This window comes from Panthera pardus, unplaced genomic scaffold (assembly GCF_024362965.1).
Source record: "Panthera pardus isolate Hobbes unplaced genomic scaffold, ASM2436296v1 HiC_scaffold_8, whole genome shotgun sequence".
Taxonomy (NCBI): Eukaryota; Metazoa; Chordata; class Mammalia; order Carnivora; family Felidae; genus Panthera; species Panthera pardus.
The window spans coordinates 13,700,835-13,719,087 of NW_026527013.1; the positions used below are offsets into that span (position 1 = coordinate 13,700,835).

The window sequence follows — 18,253 nt, forward strand, 5'->3', positions numbered from 1 at the left end:
TCAGGCTGTGGAGGGCTTTATTCACTAGACCCAAAGAGCCACATTGCCCCTCTCCTGGTGTCCCCCCACCAGTCAGCCAATGTCCTAGACACCCGGCCACTGCATATACTGTGGATCGTCCCATGCTGCTGGTCCCAAGAGCGCATCCGTGGTGAGGGTGGCCCGAGTGTGATGGCCGCGCCAGGTGGCTTGAAGCCTCTTGGCTGCCACCTGCTGCTGCCTCAGCTGGCGGCGTGCGCTGAAGCCCCTCCACGCCGACTGGATGGTCGCGGCTGCCTTATTCTGGCGACGGGACTGCCGGGGGCTCCCGGGGGTTGTCAGGGTGCCAGAGCCCCATGGGACGCCTGCCTGGACTCTGGCGCCCCGGCCCATGCCGTGCACCACCCGGGTAGGCAGGGTGTGGCCACACATGTGGCACGTGCGGGGGCTGGAACCCACGAGCATCACCACACTGGGCGGGCTCCCCGCCCTGGGACTCAGGGACTGGCAGAGGGGGCAGACGTGCGGCTGGCAGGACTGGAAGCAGCGGTGGTCAGAGGTCGACCTGGTCCTGCCGCCCATCTCGGCCCACACGCCCTGGAGCAACGCTGGCGGGGTTTGGCCCCGGCGGATACAGAAGCCTCGCCATACGGCTTGGATGACGGTGGCAGCTCTGGAGAGCTGGGCCAGGTCCCGCCGCACACGGTAGCCACGCCAGGCGGCCTGGATGACGACGGCCCACTGGTGCCACGCTTTGATGGCGCGGCGTGCCAGGTAGCCACGTGTGCACGCCTGGATAACGACCAGAGCGTGGATGATTATCTTCTCCACGGCCTGCATCGATGCCATCGGCTTCCCCGGCTGCCTGGGATTCACCGCTGCCTCTCTGCCCACAGTGTCCCCCGGCACAGAAGCCCTGGGCAGCTCCCACGGGCCACCAGGGGTCACTGCGCGGTCCACGGGCCCGACAGCTCCACTGGGGACGGCAGGGTTCCGGGCTTGGCCACCAGCTCTGACGGCGTCCGCGGGGCCCTGGAGTACAGCGGGAGTCAGGAGTGCCCCAGGACTATCTGTAGGAGCCACAGCGCTCTGGAAGTCCCGAGACCCCCATGTTGGCTCCTGGGTTAAAAGGGGCCTCCGGGAACCGCCAGGTGAAGACTCATAGCCCAGAGACACCCTCTGAAACTCTGGGTGCAGCCCAGGGATGCCCATGTCGTGTGTTGCCTCAGTACGCGTGACTGGTGTTACGGCTGCTGGCGTAGCCGGGAGGTGTTCGGGACTTTGCCGTGAGGACCTGTGGGCCTGCTCTCGCACGTCACGTGAGGGCACGATCCTGGCTACGTTATCATCTAGCATTTCCGACACAAGACTACCAGGCATGGACCTATAGGATTTTCTAGAGCCAAGAAACTTGTGGCTGGTCTGAAGCGGATCCCCAGATGCTGGCTTCTCGTGTGTTCTGGGGACAGCTTCTGTCTGGAACCCACCAGATGCCGCCCCACTCACCCTGGGCGGATAAAGCTGCACATGTGAGGCCACCCTGGCGGCCACCGACCTCTGGGAAGTCCTGGGGGTCCCCATCCCAGCTACCGACCCTGGGTGCAAACTGGATGTTATAATGCTGCCATGGGCCAGCTCGGGTGACCCTGCGACTATGGTAGAAGCCCCCGCCTCGTGGGCGTGGCTCTGGGGCACGTGATCCGCGAAGGGGTTCTGAGGCACAATGAGAGCCACCGAGGGGCCCTGGGACCCATGAGCCGCTGTTGCCCATTGATGAGCCAAAGGAGCTCTGACAGACTCCACGTGCACACTGGGGACCCTGCTAGTTGTCACAAAGTGGGAATTGGGGGCCCCCCAAGTGGTTGCTGACCCCTGCTGCAGAGCTGCAGTGATGCCACCTGCCCTCCAGTGCTGGGCAATACTCAGGGACTGGGGAGGGACAGGGGCCATGCCACTGGTCAGCGACTTGGTTTCACTGGGAGCCACCTCCTCCAACAATGGCTTTTGACCATTGGGAAGGAACTGGAGGCTGTGGTTGATGTCAGTTGACGGGAGGCTATGGGACATCCACGGGGTTTCCTCGAGGACTATGGACTCCCCACTGGATTCAGATGCCTGGGACAGAGGCTTCTCCGGGTCCTCTGGCTTCATCATGACCTGGTCATCTGTGGTCTCAAATGGCATCATCCCAGGAGCGTGGCTCAACTGTGAGGCTCTTTGTAGAACCGGGGGCCTTTGGTGCACCCTCCTGGTTGTGCCACTAGCTTCCCCAGCCCGGGGATGAAGTTGAGCCAGGCCAATGGCACGGGATGCTTGGAAGGGGGCTATAGACCCTTCCCCGGCCAGGGATCCGTAGTAAGGACGGGGAGTGATCCCGATCAGCATGGACCCCTGGGGAAGGCTCTGGGCCACATTTCCGACTGTGGGGGGCAGGCCAGCTGCGCTAGCCCTGGACCCCAGAACCAGGCCCCGATTCAGTCCCCCAGCCATAGATGCTGGAACCACAATAGAGGCCACAGACTCAGGGGAGACATTTGGGGCCACCTCACTCGCCACTGAACCTGGGACAAGGCTCGGGGCAGTGAAACTAACTGCACATCTTACAGGGAGGCTCTGCCTCATCCCACCAGCCCCAGACGCTGCAGTCAGACTGGGGGCCACAGAACCTGGACACAGGGTCCTGGTCATGCCACTGGCCACGGAACCCAGAGGGAAGCTCTGGGCCACAGCACTGGCCATGGGATCTGGAGGGAGACCCTGGCCCACGCCCCTGATCACGGATCCTGGGGGAAGGCTATGGCTGATACCATAGATCACACACCCTGGGGGAAGGGTTTGAGCTACACCACTGACCACATAACCTGGTGCAAGGTGGGGAGGCACGTCACTGACCACGGGCCCCGGAGGCAGGCTTTGGCCCACACCTCTGATCACAGACCCAGGAGGAAGGCTGGGGGCCACACCACTGGCCACAGCACCTGGGGCCATAGCTGTGGCCATCGTATTGGCTACAGAACCTGGCACCAGGCCACCGTCTGTGCCCATCACAGGCTCCTGGCTGACAGCATTTGCTTGTTGGTAACCTGGTGCCACAATTGTGGACACAGAAGGATGCTGGTGGTTCAAAGGTGTTGGGAGATCGACATTGACCGGAGACATATTGGGGGCCACGCTGGCCTGGGAAAACTTGAATGGACTCCTACCCCATCTGTTGGGCACTGAAGCCTGGGAGAAACCAGGACCCGCCTCTGAGGCTTGTTCGCGAACCAAAGGGACACCTGCCACAGAGCCCGGGGATGCCGTGGGGGTCGTCCCACTGGCCACCTGAAACTGGTCTGGGCCCCCATCAGTTACCGCACTTCTCTGGCACACGCTCCCTGCGGTGCCTGGACACACAGGTCCCGGAGACACTCTTAGGAACATACCAGCAGCCAGGGTCCCCCGAGACATATTTGGGAACATGCCAGCAGCCATGGCACCTGGGGACATGCTGGTAGCCATGCCCCTGAACAGAGCCCCGAGAGATATACCGGTTCCCTGGTCTAGACAAGGGTCCTCTCCACCAGCCACAGGTACCTGGTAGAGGTTTGGGGCTGAAAGAGCAACAGCAGAATGTGCAGTCCTACTTGGGCACCTCCCCCTGACACTGAGTGGCTGATGAAATTCAAGGGACACCTCACTGAACTCAGGGGCCTGGGGGTGTGAGGCCACCCCACTAACCATTACAGGATCTTGACATGGGTCCACCCCAGGGGTCACAGATGGCTGGCTCAGACCTTGACCCGTGCTGCTGGTCCCAGATGGATATGATGCACTCGGGGGGACTTCGGTCACAACCGATGGATGACGCCGACTCGGGGCCACGGCATTCACCCTTGATGAGGGTAGATTTGAACCCACTTTAGGGGGCCGACTTGACTGACCAACTGCACAGCTAGTACCACTCATTACAGATGGTTGGAATAGGCTGAAGGGCTCCCTACTGGCCACAGGTGCCTGGGCTAGGCTGGGGGCCACCCCCCTGGTCACAGATGGCTGGGCTAGGCTGGGGGCCACCCCACCAGTCACAGGTAGCTGTGTTAGGCTGGGGACCACTCTACTGGTCACAGATGCCTGCATTAGGTTGGGGGCCATCCCACTGGTCACAGATGGCTGGGCTAGGCTGGAGGTCACCACACTGGTCACAGGTGGCTGGGCTAGGTTGGGGGCCACTCCACTGGTCACAGATGGCTGGGCTAGGCTGGGGGCCATCCCACCAGTCACAGGTAGCTGTGTTAAGCTGGGGACCACCCTACTGGCCACAGATGCCTGCATTAGGTTGGGGGCCATCCCACTGGTCACAGATGGCTGGGCTAGGCTGGGGGCCATCACACTAGTCATAGATGGCTGGGCTAGGCTGGAGGTCACCACACTGGTCACAGGTGGCTGGGCTAGGCTGGGGGCCACCCCACTGGTCAAAGATGCCTGGGCTAGGTTGGGGGCCACCATACTAGTCACAGATGACCAGGCTAGGTTGGGGGCCATGGCACTAGTCATAGATGGCTGGGCTAGGTTGGGGGACACCCCACTGGTCACAGATGGCTGGGCTAGGCTGGGGGCCACCCCACTGATCACTGATGCCTGGGCTAGATTTGGGGCCACTCCACTGGTCACGGATGGCTGGGCTAGTCTGGGGACCACCCTACCAGTCATAGATGGCTGGGCTAGGTTGGGGGCCATGGCACCAGTCACAGATGGTTGGGCTAGATTGGGAGCCACCCCACTAGTCATAGATGGCCGGGCTATGCTGGGGGCCACCACACCAGTCACAGATGGCCGGGCTAGGTTGGGGGCCACCCCACCAGTCACGGATGGCTGGGCTAGGCTGGGGGCCACCACACCAGTCACAGATGGCCGGGCTAGGTTGGGGGCCACCCCACTGGTCACAGGTGGCTGGGCTAGGCTGAGGGCCACCCCACCAGTCACGGATGGCTGGGCTAGGCTGGGGGCCACCACACCAGTCACAGATGGCCGGGCTAGGTTGGGGGCCACCCCACTGGTCACAGGTGGCTGAGCTAGGCTGAGGGCCACCCCACCAGTCACGGATGGCTGGGCTAGGCTGGGGGCCACCACACCGGTCATGGATGCCTGGGCTAGGTTGGGGGCGACCACACTAGTCAAAGATGGCCAGGCTAGGTTGGGGGCCACCACACTAGTCACAGATGACTGGGCCAGGCTGGGGGCCACGACACTGATCACTGATGCCTGGGCTAAGTTGGGAGCTGTCCCACTAGTCACAGATAGCTGGGCTAGTATGGGGGCCACCCTACCAGTCATAGATGGCTGGGCTAGTTTGGGGGCCATGGCACCAGTCACAGATGGTTGGGCTAGGTTGAGGGCCACCCCACTAGTAATAGATGGCTGGGCTAGGCTGGGGGCCATGATACCGGTCACAGATGCCTGGGCTAAGTTGGGAGCTGACCCACCAGTCACAGATGGCTGGGCTAGGTTGGGGGCCACTCCACTGGTCACAGATGGCTGGGCTAGGCTGGAGGCCACCCTACCAGTCACAGATGCCTCGGATAGGCTGGGGGCCACTCCACCGGTCATAGATGGCTGGGCTAGGCTGGGGGCCACCCTACCGGTTATAGATGGCTGGGCTAAGTTGGGGGCCACTCCACCGGTCACAGACAGCTGAGCTAGGCTGGGGGCCACGCTACTGGTCACAGACGCCTGGGCTAAATTGGGAGCCACCCCACTGGTCCCAGATGGCTGGGCTAGGCTGGGGGCCACCTTACCGGTCACAGATGCCTGGTCTATGTTGGGGGCCACCCCACCTGTCACAGATGGCTGGACTAGATTGGGAGTCACCCTACTGGCCACAGATGCCTGGTCCATGTTGGGGGCCACCCCACCTGTCACAGATGGCTGGGCTAGGCTGGGGGTGACCTTAGTAGTCATAGATGATTCAGATAGGCTGGGGGTGACCCTACTGACTATAAGTGGCTGTTGCGGATTTGGAGCCATGGTATCTGCTACTGATGGCAGGGAGAGGCTTGAGGTTAATCTACTGGCCACAGAGGGCTGCTGATACACGGTAGGGGCCACGTCACCCAAAGACACACTTCTGGTCAGTCCTGTTCTATAGGATTTCTGGGACAAGCTCTTCTTCAGATCCATGGAGCTTTGGCCTGAAGACACGTCCCTCTCATCCGGATCATCTGAGCCCCAGTGGACACTCAAGGTCACATGACCGGACACTGAGCTGTGATACAGAATGGGCATCGGCTCTGAACTCGCAGAGGGAGGGTGGTGGAGGTTTGGAGTCGTGTGTGGCCAGCTCACCTCCCTAGTTTCTTCCCTGTCTCCAGGCCCCTGAGGCCCCCCCTCGGCCTCTCCAGAGAGGAGGGCATCTCCCCGGATGTCCCTATCCAAGCTGGCCTCCAAGGACTCCTCCTCCACCAGGTCGATAGCAGTCAGACTGGCCACAGACATGGTGGAAAGGCTGAGTGAACTACAGCTGGGCAATGAGCTCTGGGAATTACTCACATTCGGGCCACAGTCTGTGGAGTCTGGGGACAGGCTTCCGGACAGGTCATTGTCCAGACCCTGTGGCAAACTGACCACCAGTTCATTGAGTATACGGCCGGTCACTTGCTCCCGTGGGCAGTGCCCACTGGAAATGGTACCCTCGGTCCGCTTCCTCTCCTGCCGAGGGATGGCTGTACCGGGCAGGGGGTGTGCCAACATACTGCCTGGGGACGCTTGGAACACACTGGGATCTACCTGAGTCTTGAGTGCCCAGCGATGACCGGGAGCCGCGGAGCCAGGCAAGAGACTTAGGCTCATGTCACAGGCCTTGGGAGTCTGTGGTTGGGCTAGGGTTGCTTTGCTCACAGCGGCAGCCCTCCGTGGACCTGAGGTCGCCTTGCCGATTCTCTCCCTAGGGTCCGGGGAGGCCCGTTTGTGATTTGAGGACTGAGTTTTCTGCACGGCGTCCTCACGGACCACAGATGGCTGTCGTGGAACTTTAGTAGCCGATGACCGGTATACGACGGGGGGCACCTTGTTGACCCCGGAGGGCCGACACCAACAAACGGATCCCCCATAGGCAGCGACACACCGGTGGGAGTGGGAGGCCTTCCCGCCACCCACAGTGCAGGGAGGCATAGCCGGGGCCACCCTGCCCTCCCTCGACGAGGCCCACGGATGTGGGGCCACCCTGCTGACATGTGGCTTATGGGAGCTCTGGGCTGTGCCACCGGCCACTGACGGCTGGCTGGTGCTTGGGCCCACACCGTTGGCAATGAGCGGCTGCCACAGACTGGGGGGCAGCAGCAGGAGGGGTGGCCTGGGCAAATCGGGGCCTGTGTCGCTCTCCACGGGGTTGAGATCCGATGCCAATTCACCGGCCGCTGGGGGGAGGCACACATTTTCCTCACTGACCTCAGGAGTCAGATACAGGTTTGAGGAGGAGTCCCTGCTGGGCCCCATCTCCCGTGATGGAGTGGGGTCCAGGGCAGCAATTAGGGGGTACTGATGAACAGTGGTGATCACTCTACTAGTTAGGGAGGCACCCATGGAGACCACCGACGAGCAGGGTGACCCCCCGAGCATGGCCCCATCCCCCATCTCTGCTAAGAACCCGGCAGGCCTGCCTGTGAAGAAGCCCTCCCAGGCCCCATCCTGGGGAACCCTGACCTTGCTGGGTTGTGGTCTCACGGAGCCTAGGGTGGGCCCCCACGCAGCTGATGGGCTCCCCACCTCCACTGGGGTCGGCATCACAGTCATCCTGCTTCCTGCTGCTTGCGAGGTGGCCTTGGGGAGGACAACTCCGGTCCTCAGGGCTGCCTGAGACAAAGACTGGCTCAGGACCGCGCCTAGCTCCCCCTGACACAGGGCCTGGCTCAGGGCTGCCCACTCCTCCTCCGTCAGCGCCTTGCTGAGCATGCCCGCCAGCTTGCCCTGCTTGGCCTTAGCGAGTTTTGCCCGGAGCTCGGTGGGGGTCAGGGTGCGGGACAGGGCAATGCCCAGCTCACCCCAGGACAGCACTTTCATCAGCGCTGTGCCCAGCATGCCCTGGGGCAGGGCCTTGGTCATCGTGGCACCCAGGACTTTCTTTGTCAGGGCCTGGTTCAGGGCTGCCCTCACTTGCCCCTGGGAGAGGGCTTTCGCCAGCAGGGCACGGAGGTCCTCCTGGGAGCCCAGCTCGGCGGCCAGCTCGGCACACAGGGAGGCGAGCTGGGAGGCTGCCAGCTCTTCCTGGCAGGGTGTGGCTGGGCCGGCCATCGACGGCTGGGCCCGGGTAGCTCCACTGTCACCCCAGGATTCAATGTTGCACGTGGGGTGTCTGGCAGATGCCAACAGGGGCATCAGCATGCTCTGGGTCTCAGAGGACCCCTGGCATGGGCCCCGGGTGGCTTTGCCCTGTGCATGGCTGTGGGGCTGCATCTGGGTCAGTCTGTCCTCTGGCTTGGCTCGGGGCAGAGTGCCAAGGGCACCAACGTGATGACAAGGCTGGGAGGAGGCCTTGAACCCAGCCAAGAGCGGCTGCGACTGGGTCTTGCTGCTGAGCTCAGCAGGTTGGTGGGTTGCATAGACGCACTTGGCTGCTTCTGTGACCAGCTGGGCCTGGGAGTGTACCTTGGTCAGCCCGGTAGGCAGATGTGCTTGAGATTGGACCTTTACTGCTCCTGTGGCCAGATGTGCTTGGGACTGTGCTTTGGTCAGACATGTGCCCAGATGTGCAAAGGATGGGGTCTTGGTCAGCTTGGCAGATGGACGTGCCTGGGACAGGGCCTTGGACGGACATGGGCCCAGATGTGACTGAGCCTCAGCTGTGGTCAGCTCAGCAGGTGGATGTCCCTGGGACAGGGCCTTGGTCAGCTTGGAGGATGGATGTGCCTGGGGTAGGGTCTTGGACAGACATGTGCCCAGATGTGCCTGGGGCAGAGTCGCGGTCAATTCAGCAAGCAGCTGTCCCTGGGACGAGGCTGTGGTTGAACATGTGGCCAGCCGTTCCTGGGGCAGAGCTTTGGCCAGACATGTTCCCGCGGCCTTGGCCGGACATGGGGCCGGCTCGCCCCGGGGTAGGACCACAGCTGTTTCTACAGGCACATACACTTGGGATTGAACCTTCATGACATCGGTCCTCAGGTGTGTCTGTAATGAGGACTTGTTCCTGTCCTCAGTCACTTTGGCCCATGGCGAAGCCCTGGGCGTTTCAACGGCCAAACTGGTGTTGGATACTGTTTCCGTTTTCACCTGTTTCTGGGAGAAGGTCTTGATTTTTTCAGCTTCTAAAGGAGGCCTGGCTGGAGCCTTAGGAGTCCCAGCCCCCAGATGTGGCGGGGGAAAGTATTTGACCTTTCCCTCAGGCAAGGAGGAGCGGGATGAGATCTTGACCATCCCTGTTGTCTGCTTTGCATCCACCACAGCCTTGGCCTTTGGTCCGTTCAGATACGTGTGGCATGAGGTGTTGGGAACTCCGGCTGCCGCTGCTGCTGGAGGTGAAGACTTCAGATTTCCAGCTGTTGGAGGTGGCAGGCACAGGGTCCTGATGATGGCAGCCACCGAGCGGAATTGGGCTGGGGTTTTGGTGACCATGGCCGCCAGACGGGTCTGGGGAGGTGTCTTGGCCATCGCCGGCACTGGGCATGTCTGGGGCGGAGTCTTGGTCATCGCGGCCACAGGGCGTGTCTGGGTTGGGGGCTTGATCATTGAGGCTAACAGGCATATCTGTGGTGAGATCTTGGCCATCATGGCTGCCGGTCGTGTCTGGGGTGAAGGGTTGGTTATGGAGGCTGTTGCTCGCATCTGGGTTGGGGTCTTGGATGCGGGGGCTGCTGGGGATGGCTGGGGTGGGGTTTTGTTCACCATGGCTGCCAAGCATGACTGTAATGGGGTCTTAGTCACTGTGGCTGGCTGGGATGTCTGGGGTGAAGTCTTAGCCACTGCAGCCACCGGGCATGTCTGGGGTGAGGCCTTGGCCACCGGGCCTACCTGGTACATCTGGGGTGGGGTCTTGGTTATTGTTGCCGTGGGCGTCGAGGATGGCTGGGGTGGGGTCTTGTTCATCATGGCTGCCAGGCAAGACTGGAGTGGGGTCTTGGTCATCCGGGCCGCTGGGTACATCTGGGGTGGGGCCTTGGCTACTGTTCCCGTGGGCACTACACACTGCTGGGGTGGGGTCTTGGTTATCACAGCTGCTGGGCCTGTCTGGGGTGGGGCTCTGAAGACCTCTGCTTCCATGTGGTCCTGGGTCTGGGTCTTGAGTGATCCGTGAACTGCCGGGGCACACCTGACAGGTGGTGGTGGCCCGGGGGCTCCTGACTTGTTGGCTCTGGCAGTTACTTGCTTGGTCTTCACTGTGTCCCCTTCTACATGGACAAGGCAGGAATTTCTGACGGTTCTTGTCAGCAGGCGTGGGCGGCACTTTGCATCTAGATTCACTGGGCATGGAAGCCTGATGGCAACGGTCTGGTGTGGTAGGAAGGTGACGCTGGGGCCTCCAATGGTACAAGGGACCCGTATGCCAGGCTGTGGAGAACTCTGGGTCTGCAGGAGGACCAGCTGGTGGGTGCAGGCAGCCAGGCTGTCGGAGGAAGGGAACTGGGTCTCTTTGCTCACCATGATGGGCTGAGCCAGAGGGGACTTGCTCTCTCCTGGATGCTGGAACCGCACCTGCTGGGGGGGGTGGTAAGGGATGTCCCCCTCCTCCACTCTCACTTTTTTCTCCACCGACTTGCCAGACCGGAGGAGACGCTTGGTGTTGAAGTGTCGCCAGGCCTCCTGGATGGCCTTTGCTGCCATCATCTGGGAGATCAGCTTTTGCCGGAGCCGGTAGCCTCTCCAGTTGGCTTGGATGAGGGTGGCTGCACGGGACAGCATCATGTCCATCTCATCTACCAGGATGTTCTTGAAGGCCTGGCTCTCAACCACAGCCCGGAGGCGTGGGATGTGACGAGTCACCTTCTTGTCCTTGTCCAGATCTTGCGGAAGGCTCTCCTTGGAACCAAGTGGCTCATGCTGAGGTTTTGGACGCAGTGTCCGTGCTTTGTCTTGGAGATTGGGGTCGGACTGGGGCTGGTACAAGCTCTGCCCATTGGGTGATAACTGGAGCTGTGTTGCTTGCTGCATTGTCTTTCTTCTTGAGCAGGTCAGCTCTGCCTGTGAAGGGTGGCAAGGAGGTAGGTGGTCAGGGAGTGGGGTCATGCAGGCAAGAGGTCTCCTTGCTGGAGCGAGCACTCCAGGACCTACATCTTCCTGTTCTTGGCACCTCACAATCTTCCTCCTCTCCTTTGCAAGCCCTCTTTCTCCTGGCCACCTACCGCGGTGGCCTTTGGTACCTATGTCTCCCTCATCATCCCGTGGCCACTTCAATGCTGGCACAGTGCACCCGCTCAGTTAAATGTCCAGCCACCTTCTTGCTTTTTGAACTTCCTTTATATCTGGAACATAGTGTGAATATAGCACTGATCACACTATTTTGGAAAATTTCTGGGGTGTGTGTGTGTTATTTTTTGCCTCTCCCCATTTACTATGAATTCCTAGAAGGCTAGAACCAAGTCTGAGTCATTTCTGAGTCCCCATCTCGGTCACAGGGCCTGGTTTCAGGCTGCGAGCAGGTGAGTGTTGGGTGGGTGGCTACATTAATAAATGAGTGGTTGAGTGGATTGGAAGTTGGGCAGATAGGTGGACGAATGACTCGATACGGAAGGGATAAATCTGGACAAATGAATGGTGAGTGGGTTGGAAAGATGGATAAAGGGTTGTGTGGAAGAATAAATCGGTAAATGAAATTGATGAATGAATTGATCAACAGATCAACAAATAAGGAAATGGATACATGGATGGATGGATGGATGGATGGATGGATGGATGGATAAACGGATGGATGGATGGATAAACGGATGGATGGATGGATGGATGGATGGATGGATGGATGGGGAGAGAGAAGGAGGGAGGAATGGACAGATGGGTAGACGAATGAGTAGTGGATGGATGAAATCTGAGTAGATAAATGGGTGTATGAATGAAGAGAACTGAAGGAATTGAAGAGATCAATGAACAGGAGGTAGACTGATGGCTGGATGGATCAGAGAATAGATGCTGGATGACTGGTAGATGATGGGTAGATCAACGACAGATGGAAGGATGAGTAGAAGGACGAGCGGATGACTGCGGTTTCCAGAAGTACCTTGGTTCAGAGGGAGGTGGGATATTGCCAAGCAGCCCTGATGCGTGACCTGGTACGTAATACACTTGTCTGGCAGAAGCCCCCCCACATCCCTGCCATCTGGTGGGAGCAGCCAGATTTCTTTTCCCAGCCATCTGCATACCTTGAAGGGCCATAGAGTTGGAGAAGGAGCAGGAGGAGAAGGTGCAATCTCAGAAGCCAACTTGTAAGAGGAAGCAGCCTTCATTCAGTCCTTCATCTCATGCAACGTGCAGCAACACTGCCCTGGGCTGGCTCTGACCTCAAGACCAACATAAGAAGAAATGTTAAAAAGCAGACAGACAAAATCCCCAAACCCTAGCATCTCAAAACAAAAATCAAAGACTTTTAATTCCACAAAGATGAATGTACAAGAGAAGTTCATTCTAGTGTTATTCGGGGTTTTTTAATGTTTGTTTATTGTGAGAGACAGAGAGAGAAAGAGTGCGTGCGAGCAGGGGAGGGGCAGAGGGGGACAGAGAGAATCCCAAGCAGGCTCCAAGTGTGACGCAGGGCTCAACCTAATGACTGTGAGATCGTGACCTGAGCTGAAATCAAGAGTTGGACACTTAACTGACTGAGCCACCCAGGAGCCCCTAATGTTATTTTGTACATATAAACAAAACAGCTAGAGATAGCCAAAAAGGTGATTCCTAGGGGGTCAGCTACAAGTGCATAAAGAAGGATGTTCAAGGATGTTCATCACTGTATTGTTGAAGAAGAGTAAAAACTGAAAACCACCCGAATGCTTATCAACAGGAGGCGGCTTAAATTACACAGAACAAGGGGGCCTGGGTGGCTCAGGTAATTAAGCATCTGACTTCGGCTCAGGTCATGATCTTGCAGTTTGTGGGTGTGAGCCCCATGTCTGTGCTGACAGCTCGGAGCCTGGAGCCCGCTTCGGATTCTGTGTCTCCCTCTCTCTCTGCCCCTCTCCTGCTCGCTCGCTTTCTCTCAAAAATAAATAAACATTAAAAAAATTGTTTTAATGTACTCAGAACATTCATACAGCGGTATGCAATCCGGCCATCAGAAAGGTGTCCAGATCCACAAAAAGGGCTCAAATTTAAAAGATGGACACAGCATGACCACTTGAGGAAACTGTCGGTATCTTGAAGGCGATTTATCAATTCCACCCTGACATTTACACTCAAGGGGTCAACGTGTTCATTACACTCAGCCCAAACCAGAAACCATCCAAATGCCCATCAACAGAAGACTTAAATTCAACCATATCAGTAATTGATATAATAGACCAAACACTTTAAGACAGAGATGATCGAAATAGATTTGTTTTCAAAGACCCACGCGCTGCCTCCTTTCACAATGAATGTTGTAGCGTCACCTGTGTAATGGCTTGAATGTCCTGCCCCAGCCCCGTGTTCACCCCAGCCCCAGGACAGGCTGGGTCCATTCAGGACAAGCATCAGTGTGAACTCACTCATAACGGCAAATGGGCCCGAGGCTGGTTCTCCTGGAGGTGGGCACAGTCATTGTCCCCATTTCACAGAGGAGAAACCTGAGGCCCAGAGAAGCCAATATACCATATTTCTTATTTCTTTGTTATTTCTGATTTGCCTCCCCGCCAATAAACTATGAGCTGCCCATGGGTAGGGATGTCTGCCTATTTTCTTTGCTGTTGAACCCCCAGTGTCTAGAATAGTACATACAATAGGTGCTCAATAGATGTTTATGGATAGATGCATGGATGGATGGATGGACGGATGGATGGATGGATGGATGGATAGATGGATGGATGCAGCCCAAGCTTCAGAACTTGGAGAGAGCTTCAGGATCTGAAACGGCCTATCCCGGAGTCTGGGGTTTCATCGGCCACATGGTTCAGCCCTTTCACTGAGCTCAATCAAAATGAGTGAACAGACAATGGAGTGAGAGGGGACAGGAAAAAGGAAAGGGGCCCCCAGACATGTAAGCTGAGCTGGCTTGGAAATTTTGAGTAAACCCCTCTGAGCCTCAGTTTCCCTGTCATGCAAGCTAAGACCACTTTCCCGGCCTCCCAAGAAACATGATAGGCTCTCCAGGCTGGGACCCCAGGCAGACAAACCCACCGTCAGGTTTTTGGGGGCGCCAAGCGCCCCTGGTCTAAGGGACTGAAAAGCTGACCCACTTCTTGGAGTGGCCTGGAGAGTCCAAGGGGACTCTGAGGTTGCTGGAGGCCAGGGGAGAACAGCCCAGTCTCCGTGTACCCCGCCCCCCAAACCCTCCACCAGCCCCACTCACCTGCCCCTGAAGCTGAACCGACCGGCCCGAATGGCCAGCCTTGGGGCCCTGGTGGCACAATGGCTTTGTGACTCACAGCCAAGTTCCAGCCAATCCCCACCAGCTCCTCCTGGGGAAAGGGGGTTCTAGAAGGCAGACCCAGTGTGGGGGCAGTACCTAGATCAGGGCTGAGGGTTATGGTGGTTGCTACATATTTCCTGCCCGTCCTGAACAGAAAATTAGGGCCCTGAGCACAGAGGGGGGCCCGAATTCTTCCCCTACACGTGTCTCAAGGCAGACTCAGTCTCACATACCTTGGGCATTTGTTGAGCACCTAAGTTTGTAGTGGGACCTCATCTGGGTCTGGGGACACAAACAACTCAAATAACTTGGGGGTGTGAAACTGCTAGGAAGGAATCAAAGAGGGGGTGGATGGGCTGAGTCCCAGAGGAGAAGGGGTTAGTCACAGGAGAGGTGGGGGAAGGGCATCCCAGGTGGAGAACACAGCTTGGGCAAAGGCCCTGAGGCGGAAGAAGTTAGGCATGGTTAGGGAACGTGGCGGCTGATGTGGTTGGAGGCCAGGGAGAAGAGGGCCGGAGGTGGAGGACAACTGAATAGGGAGGAGTCAGAGAGGAGTACGGAGTTTGGGTTTTATCAAGAAGGTTCTGGGGAGCCATAAGAGGGGTCCAGAGCAAAGAAGACACTGCTGTTGTAAAAGGCCAGGGATTGTCTGTGTCTGGCTCTGAGGATAGAGGCTCCTTAGAGTGAAGCTAGGCCCAAGGTCCCTTGGGGTCCCCATACGGGCCTGGCAAAACTGGGTATTGACTCTGAGCCACAGTCCTGAAGGGGAAAGTGAGGCCACCGTCCCCATTCACCTCCTGGGGCTGGGCTGATGCCCGGTGTGAATCACACTGCTGGCCGGGGCTGGGGCTGACACACACCTTGGCCTCGGCTCAGCAGGGTCCTGCCAAAGCCACACAGCCCGGCCCAGCAGCCTCTGCCTCGCTTCCCTGGGGGTTGCTGGGGAACAGCTTCCAAGGCCAGCTGGGTAGCTGAGGGAAGAAGTGTTATCAGGCTCCTAGCTGTGCAAAGGCCCTGAGGCCAGAAAAGAAGTAGTTTGGGTGGGTGGGGAGGGTGCCTGGAGAGACACTGACCTCTCCAGGGCCAGATGCACTCAAGGACTTTTTTTTCCAGAAAGGTTTCAAGTATGGGGTCAGATCTGTGGTTTCCAACAAAGCCCCCGTGTCACATGCTGGTGAAAACATAGGGCCTCCACTTAGACCCAAGGCTCCTGGGAGCCAGGCAAGAGTCTAGGGTTCTAGCCCCTGCTCTGCCATCTAGCAGGGGCGGGATACAGTAAGATATACTTGGCCTTCGTCCCTGGTCCCTGGCACTCTTCTCCTGAAACTCTCGGAATCTCTGAGGGCGATAAGTGTCTTTTGTAAACTAAAAGATGAGTGATGGCTGGGGACTAACAGCTTCAGGATGGGGGCTGGTCCCCAGAAAGGCCAAGGCATTAGAGGGTTGGAACTTTCAGCCCCACCTGCCAGACCTCCTGGGAGGGAGGAGGGGCTGGAGATTGAACTAATCACCAAAGGTCAATGATCTAACCATCATGCCTACAGAAAAAGACCACTGGGGTTCAGAGAGCTTTTTAGTTGGTGACCACGGGGAGGTACCGGGAGGGCGGAACACACAGAGGGCGTGGAAACTCCACCCCCTTCCCCTTGTGCATGGAAACTCCACCCCCCTTCCCCTTGTATCTTGCCCTGTATATCTCCACCTGGCTCTTCCCGAGTTGTATCCTTTAAAATAGTACAGCAATAGTAAATAAAGCACTTTCCTAGGCTCTTTGAGCTGTTCTGGCAAGTTATAAAAACTGGGGTGGGGGTCATGGAAACCCTTGGTTTCTAGCTGGTTGTTCAGATGTCCCAGGTGACAACTTGGGGCTTGCACCTGGCATCTTTTTTTTTTTTTTTTTTTTTTTTTATGGTTATTCATTTTTGAGAGACAGGGCATGAGCAGGGGAGGGGCGAGGAGGGAGGGAGACACAGGATCCGAAGCAGGCTCCAGGCTCTGAGCTGTCAGCACAGAGCCCGATGCGGGGCTTGAACCCACAAACCGTGAGATCCAGACCCGAGCCGGAGTGACTAAGCCACCCAGGTGCCCCGTAACTGGCATCTTAAACGGGGATGGTCTTGTGGGACTAGGCCCTTCACCTGTGGAGTCTGTGCTAACTCCAGGTAGTGTCAGAACCGAATTGCAGGGCACCTGGTGTCTAGAAAACCGAATTGGTTGGTGTGGGGAAAACCCCCCAACACATTTGACGTCAGAAGGATTAGGAATAAAACAGTTCAGGGGGTGTCGGGCACATCTCCCAACCTCCTGGGCCTCCCCTTCTCTGTAGATTGGGGGCTGCACGGGGAACACTTGAGTATCATTATTATTCTTCCCCCAAAGCGATATGGGAGATGTTACCTGGGCATGAACGTACCCATTTCACAGCACAGAAGGTAGAGGGGAGAAGGGGAGAGGACTTGGTTGAGGTCACGCAGTGGCAAATTGGCAAGTGAGGACTCCGTCTCCTGAAGAGTGAAGCTCTGCCCCTAAAACGTGGCTCTTGGCCCCCTCTGTATCAAAGACACCCCCAACTCAGCTTCAGCCTCTTTCTCGCTCCTGGGCCCCCTCCTGAAACGTCTGCCTGAAGGTAGGTGGTGCTCAAGAGGAGGTCACATGGTTAAAAACCAACCCCCAAAGCAGCTCCCGAAGCCTTGAAAAGTGGGCGGCCGGGGTGATCAGAAGGAAGAGTCCCACCCTTTCAATGGCAGAGGGACTGTGGGCATGTGCCGTTCCTTCTTTGCACCTGTTTCCCCATTTATAAAACAGGGACAATTCATCTGCCTTCCTTAGCAGGGCTGGGTATACAGCTGGCGCTCAACACATGACCACCAGCTTGACTTGCCCTGTGCCTAGGTCCCTCCAGGCCCCAAGTGAAGCAGAAGCCCCGAACCCAGGGTCTTTTGCCCACACAACAGCAAGGGCCAGAGCAGGCAGGGGAAGAAGGCGGCCTGGCAGTCGAGGCTCTGGAGGTGAGGTCCGCATGTCCCTTGCAGTCTCCCGAAAATTTCAGGCTGTATGACCTCAAGTTACTCAATCTCTCTTAACAGTAGTTTCCTCAAAATGGGAGAGTAGGATGTTGGGAAGGGAGAGGTCTTCAGGGAGTACTTGGAAAATCCTGACTCCAAGTCAATGCCCTTAAAGGACGATGGCACAGAATGTAGCTCTAACTCCAGTCCTGGAGGCAGACTGCCCGTCAGACCCCACCTGGGCCACTCTTCTTCTGGTCCTGAGATAGCATCCCCATCCACGGGACAACGGTAAGAGGTTACACTGAGCACCACCTGTAGCCAAGCACCACTCTGTGAACAAAGTGTTCATCCTCCAACTTTGTGGGACAATGTTACAACTGTTCTGCCCATTTTACAGACACGGTTAACAGAGGCCCAGAGGTTCAAGTTTCGGCCTTTTCCTGCCTGCCAGTACTGGGCCGTCCTCTTTCCATCTTGGTGTCTCTTCCCCAAAGGAGACAACCGTGGGCCCATTAGTTCCAAAAGCTTGTTGGAGGTCCCAATGTCCCCCACCTAACCTGGACATGAGTCGGCCCCGAGCCTAGGCGCGCCTAGATGGCGCTCGCTGCGCGCCAGATGTGCAAGGCCCCTCCCGGACGCCGGCTCTCCTCCGAAGTAGGGGCGGAGGGAGGAGGGGAAGGAGGCAAGGAGGGGGAAGGGGAGCGTGCGGGCCAGGCCCAGCCCAGCCCGACAGGCCCCGGCGGGGGAAGAAGGAGGCAGAGAGCCGAGC

At 58.0% G+C, this 18,253-nt stretch overlaps 1 protein-coding gene across 1 annotated transcript; it reads right to left on the bottom strand.

The window, feature by feature from the left end:
- IQCN (IQ motif containing N) lies at nt 1–12,437 on the bottom strand. The gene is made up of 2 exons (XM_053898462.1): nt 12,300–12,437; nt 1–11,127 (listed from the first exon to the last, which is right to left on the bottom strand). The coding sequence occupies exons 1-2, from the start codon at nt 12,381–12,383 to the stop codon at nt 85–87; spliced, it is 11,127 nt and encodes a 3,708-aa protein (XP_053754437.1). The 5' UTR covers nt 12,384–12,437; the 3' UTR covers nt 1–84.
- Nucleotides 12,438–18,253: the final 5,816 nt, after the last annotated feature.

What these genes read in the sequence shown, in the direction of transcription:
- IQCN (XM_053898462.1), bottom strand. Translation starts at nt 12,383, where the DNA reads ATGAAGGCTGCTTCCTCTTACAAGTTGGCTTCTGAGATTGCACCTTCT. An exon ending in CAACTCTATGGCCCTTCAAG is followed by an intron (nt 11,128 to 12,299) that starts GTATGCAGATGG and finishes CACCCTTCACAG; the next exon opens with GCAGAGCTGACCTGCTCAAG.